This window comes from Caloenas nicobarica, chromosome 14 (genome assembly GCF_036013445.1).
Source record: "Caloenas nicobarica isolate bCalNic1 chromosome 14, bCalNic1.hap1, whole genome shotgun sequence".
Taxonomy (NCBI): Eukaryota; Metazoa; Chordata; class Aves; order Columbiformes; family Columbidae; genus Caloenas; species Caloenas nicobarica.
The window spans coordinates 17,713,355-17,719,354 of NC_088258.1; the positions used below are offsets into that span (position 1 = coordinate 17,713,355).

A 6,000-nucleotide genomic window follows, 5' to 3' on the forward strand; every position below is an offset into this window, starting at 1 on the left:
AAGTGTAGAGAGTGCTGTTATAGCCACTACAAAAAGGACATGGTTAAACCTGATTATAACATTTGCCATCTCCTTTATCAGAAACAAACAGGATAATGACACACATTGCTCTTTCCTGATCTGTTTCACTTACGCTATTCCGGAAAAATACTGTATGGTATTATATAACAGGGAAAAATTAGTGTTCTTTTCATTTGCTGTCTAATTTAAGTCATTGAGAAAGTTGTACAGGTCTTGGCAAGGGCTGCACGTGGGGAGGTCTGCTACGCAACTGAGCTACCAGCCTTAACATCACCTTAACCATTATTCTAGTTAAAGTAATTGTTTTCTCTCCTCATAAACCTGTCTCTCTTCATTGTTAAAAAAAAAGAGGATTAAAGGTATTAAAAACAACTACATGATGACATGTTATACTCCAAGAGGTGCCACCTTGCCTTTCGAGTCACACAATTCCAACAGAGCTCCCAAAGATGATTCTCTTGGGAAGACTCAGGCTCAGATTTGCACAAATTTGCACAAAGCTGGTCCCAGCCTGAATTCATCATTGAAGGGCTAAGGTTTTCCATATGAAAATGCTGACTCTTAAAAACTTCAGAATTAGGATTTAGTCTGTATCATGTCAAAATCTGAAAAGTGAGAAACTTCATTTTCCCATGGCTTGAAAGATTTGGCTGTCACTTGCATTTTTCACAATGCTAATTAACAGTTTTCCCCACAATAATCTTTTTTTTTTTCCCCTCAGCTATTCTTCCATTAAAATCTTCTGGTTTATTCTTACCACAAAGGTGAGAACGAAAAAGAGAAAAATACAACTGAAGCGTTTAAATTTTCTTTTTTTGTTTCATTTTCAGAAATGACTGCTATCCATAAATTGCGTAGCATTTAGTTACCCCTGTTAACGCTTCAATTTTTTTCTTACTACCTTTGGCAAGAGATCTCACCATGTATTAAATCAGGGTGGGAGAAAAACATACCACCTAATTTTCAGGTGCAGTGTTGTCTGGAACTTCCATTACTGAAGCTGTATAAGCGGAACCATGAAAGCGTTTACTAAAGCACCTCGCTTCTTAAAGAAAAACCCAAACAAGCCCTTGCCAAGGTGTTTTAAGACATGCTAAGTGTATGTTTACATGAAAAATCTATTAAAATTTCTTACTCCATCCTACGAGATCCATCTCCATGCCGGCCCATTCAAGCGGCTTTGCTTCCTCCAGTCCTAAAGTTTATGGGTCTCGATTCTCATGCAAAGCTCTGAAATATGTCCCCTCACGAACAGCTCGAACCCCTCAGGTTTGCACACACACCAAACACATCCTCCCCGGGCCGGGTTAGAGAAACAGCGATACACAAATGCCGGAAGGGGCCGCTTGTTCCGCTGGTCGCGCCCCTCACCAACTGCACCTGGGTGAGCGCGTATTATTTTTTGCTATTATTTTCTCTTGGTCGTTTATTTTCCCGGGGCTGTTCCCGCACGGCTGAGGCAGCGCAGACCCCCAGCCCCGCACCGCTCGCGTCGTGCGACAGCGCCCAGGGGCAGCTTTAGGAACCAAGAGCGGGGTAAATCGCCACTCTGGGGGCACTCGGGAGCCCAACTGCGGGGCGGCGGTGGTGCAGGGCCGGGCTGGGCCCTGCCCCGCTGCGGGGCGCGGAGGCCGCAATCCCCTGTGCCTCGGCCCGCGGGGACACGGCTTCGCCGGACCAGCAGCAGCGCAGCGCCGCGACCCCCCCCCCCGCCCCGGGCGAGCTCTGCCCGCGGCCCGGAGCCCCGGCGGCCCCACCGAGCCCGCGCTGGCAGCGGAGCGGCCCCGCTCGCCCGCACTCACCACTCATGGCGGCCGCGGGGCCCGCGCCCTCCGTCCGCCGGGCCCGCTCCCCTCCTCCCGCGCAGCCCACAGACCGGGCCGCCCGCCCGCCCGCCCGCCCGCCGCACACACTCCGCCCCGGAACTCCGTCCCGGCGCCCCGGAAGGTAAACACGGGCCGGCACCGCGGGGGCGGCCCCGGCGGGCGGAAGAGCGCCCGGCCCGGCCCGCGGGGCCGCCGGCGCCGCGTCCCCTCACAGCCGCTCCCGCGGAAAAGGCGCGAGCCCCATCGGCCCCGGCCCGCAGCGAACCTTCCGCGGGCGCGGAAACGCGGCTTCGATCCCTCCGCCCGCCCCGGGTAATGAGTCCGCGGGGAGCGGGGGAAACCCCGGGCACGGGGAGGAGGGGAAACGCGGGGAGCGAACGTTCACGTGCGGTGTCAGCTGGGAGCCCGGCGTGGTTCGTGTGTCAAAAAAAACACGGCACCGAAATCGTGACACTCCAGTGCAAAGCAAATGGCAAAGCCCCTTGTAAGGAACGTTTAACGAATTGTTTTTACATAACTGAGGACCTGGCACCTGACCCCGGCGGGGGAGAAGGACCGAGAGACATCGGACTGTGAATTCTTAATGTAAAACGCAACCTCTTCCTGGAATACATACTGACACCTGTATGCATATTGATACCTGTATTTACGAGTTAATTTAGGGGGAAGGACCGACAGACATCGGACTGTGAATTCTTAATGTAAAACACAATCTCTTCCTGGAATATATACTGACACCTGTATGCATATTGATACCTGTATTTACGAGTTAATTTAGAGGGAAGGACCGAGAGACACTGTTACAGGGAATTAACAATTAAAGGGTTAACCACGTAGCAAGGGCCTAGAGTTTTGTGGATTATGTTAAGACCCAGAGCCTCATTGAATGCAAAGATAAGAAGTTTTACAGAACCCAGACGTAACCTGGAGGAGACGAGACAACAAAGATTTACAGCAGAAAGGAGGGCATCAATCTGGTTTCAACTGACTTGGCAGTTTAGGTTTAAGTCAATTCAGCATACCAAACCAAAGGTAAAAAGTTTACAGTGACGAAGCTGAAGGAGCCTTCATCCAAAGATCCCTCCTCAGTGATGAAGCTGAAGGAGCCTTCACCCAAAGATCCCTCCTCAGTGACGAAGCTGAAGGAGCCTTCATCCAAAGATCCCTCCTCAGTGACGAAGCTGAAGGAGCCTTCATCCAAAGATCCCTCCTCAGTGACGAAGCTGAAGGAGCCTTCATCCAAAGATCCCTCCTCAGTGACGAAGCTGAAGGAGCCTTCATCCAAAGATCCCTCCTCAGTGACGAAGCTGAAGGAGCCTTCATCCAAAGATCCCTCCTCAGTGACGATGCTGAAGGAGCCTTCATCCAAAGATCCCTCCTCAGTGACGAAGCTGAAGGAGCCTTCATCCAAAGACCCTTCCTCAGTGACGAAGCTGAAGGAGCCTTCATCCAAAGATCCCTCCTCAGTGATGAAGCTGAAGGAGCCTTCATCCAAAGATCCCTCCTCAGTGATGAAGCTGAAGGAGCCTTCATCCAAAGATCCCTCCTCAGTGATGAAGCTGAAGGAGCCTTCATCCAAAGATCCCTCCTCAGTGACGATGCTGAAGGAGCCTTCATCCAAAGATCCCTCCTCAGTGATGAAGCTGAAGGAGCCTTCATCCAAAGATCCCTCCTCAGTGACGAAGCTGAAGGAGCCTTCATCCAAAGACCCTTCCTCAGTGACGAAGCTGAAGGAGCCTTCATCCAAAGATCCCTCCTCAGTGACGATGCTGAAGGAGCCTTCATCCAAAGATCCCTCCTCAGTGATGAAGCTGAAGGAGCCTTCATCCAAAGATCCCTCCTCAGTGACGAAGCTGAAGGAGCCTTCATCCAAAGATCCCTCCTCAGTGACGATGCTGAAGGAGCCTTCATCCAAAGATCCCTCCTCAGTGATGAAGCTGAAGGAGCCTTCATCCAAAGATCCCTCCTCAGTGACGAAGCTGAAGGAGCCTTCATCCAAAGACTCCTCCTCAGTGACGAAGCTGAAGGAGCCTTCATCCAAAGATCCCTCCTCAGTGACGAAGCTGAAGGAGCCTTCATCCAAAGATCCCTCCTCAGTGACGAAGCTGAAGGAGCCTTCATCCAAAGACTCCTCCTCAGTGACGATGCTGAAGGAGCCTTCATCCAAAGATCCCTCCTCAGTGACGAAGCTGAAGGAGCCTTCATCCAAAGATCCCTCCTCAGTGACGAAGCTGAAGGAGCCTTCATCCAAAGACCCCTCCTCAAGACCACCAGGTGACACCGCGCAGGCGCAACAGGGAGGGGTCAAGGAGGGGACTATGGAAATTATTTCCTGGGACTCATTTTAATAAGAAACGTCTTCTCGGGGAAAGGTTATGAATATGTATAGCCGTACCTGGGTTTACTATGAATATGTAACACCTTGCTGTATATAAGCATACCTTCTATTGTTAGAAGGCGTGCGCAAGATTAAAGGAATGATCCTTCACGCGCCCGATGTCGAATAAACATACCGCTTTATAACCTTGCGAGTTGTGAAGTTTTATGACTTTATAGGTTGTAAAGTTGTTTCCGCACGTCAACACCGGACTATGAATTCTTAATGTAAAACACAGTCTCTTCCTGGAATATATACTGGTACCTGTATTTACAAGTTAATTTAGGGGGAAGTGTAGCCAAAGTGCCAGGAATCCATATTGATAAGGAAGGGTATTGTATGCGTTGGGGTGGTCTGTAAACCCTAAAGTACCAACCCATGGGGAACAGGGGAGGGAAATTGCGGCCGGGATTTTGGGGGGATATAAGCAGGGGCTTTTTACCCTGTTAGGTGTGCCTACCTTTAGGTAGAACACCCAGTCTTGCAAAATCGTTATTAAAATATGCTTTGCTGAGAGATCCTGCTTGGGCCTATTATATTTGCAAAATAATTGTTTCCTACACCTGGAAGTAATTTTCTGAGATGTGGAGGCTCCTGTGGAGGCGTCACCCCGCCGTCCGGCTCGGCGCTGGCCCGGTGCCGCGGTGGGCATGTGCCACCAACTGCCCCGCGCACTGGGGGGCAGCACAGCACAACCTGTGCTTTAAGAGTTCCGAGGACAAGTAATAATAAATTTAATACCTCTGTGGGCCTGTTTCAGAGTTTTTGGCTACGCGTGGCCAGACCCACGCAGGTAACTCATAACCAGCCCAACACTTCGTGGTCAGCCTCCTGTAACAGTGATTGTTCATAGATTTTGTGCAGTAATTTACTAGCATTAAAACATCTTAATTCATTATGCATGCGAGAACCTGAAATAGAAAGTTAACTACAAATAAAAAGATTGCTGTTGCTTCTGTTGTTGTGGTTTCCAGGAATAAAATTGGCCTAATATGAGGAAAGTAACACTAATGCTTGGGAGGCAAGGTGACAAAAGGACATTCCTAATTTTAGGAAGTAGCCTGGCATGACTGCATCTAACCAGCAGTCCTTGTGTGTATAACAAGGGTAAGTAAAAAGATTAGTAAAATAGAAAGAAATCTTTATAGAATATAGTCTGCAAAACACTTGGCACTTAAAGGCAAATCTGCACCCCCAGGAAATCCCCTGGGATTGCAGGTACGGCTCCCCTGGTGGGACCCAGACATCCCATCAGAACTGGGGGGCACTCCGCACCCCACTAAGTGATTTATTCGTCATTACAACATTCCTGTTTCAAGCATCGTAGGGCCTATTTTAAATTATCCTTTAGAAGACTAGGGATGTAATGTGGGTCTTCATCTCTGCCTCTTGGGACATTCCTTGTGTACCATCAAGCAATTTTTGGCACAAGATCTGAGTTTAACATAAAATACATCTTTGCAAACTTGTTTATTGATGGGTTTGTATAGATCCAGCATAAGTAGATACAATCTGTAAAGGAAGAAACAGGCAGCCTACATGGGGACTTTCAGAAAATAAAAATTCCAGTAACTAGTTTAGTACTTGGCAATAATGTAGAAATACTTGACCAAAGAGATACTAGAATTAGAAATGATATTACAATATTAACGAAAGCTCAATGAAGATCTGTAAGGATGATGTACTAGCCTTCTCCACTGACTACAAGTACTAAGATTAATAGCTATACTGGAATAACTTGTTACGCAGTAAAGAGATATAATACTTCTCTCATAG

General features: G+C 48.6%; 1 protein-coding gene across 3 annotated transcripts in view; it reads right to left on the reverse strand.

The window, feature by feature from the left end:
- SNX29 (sorting nexin 29) overlaps nt 1-1,889 on the reverse strand; it is a 129,859-nt gene extending 127,970 nt beyond the window's left edge. For 2 of the 3 annotated variants that reach the window (XM_065644611.1, XM_065644613.1), the window contains exon 1: nt 1,157-1,201. In XM_065644611.1, the coding sequence (XP_065500683.1) occupies nt 1,157-1,181 (25 nt within the window). In that variant the 5' untranslated portion in view covers nt 1,182-1,201. Of the gene's footprint in view, nt 1-1,156; nt 1,202-1,823 lie in introns of those variants that run through there. The other variant, XM_065644612.1, reaches the window with a different exon arrangement.
- Nucleotides 1,890-6,000: the final 4,111 nt, after the last annotated feature.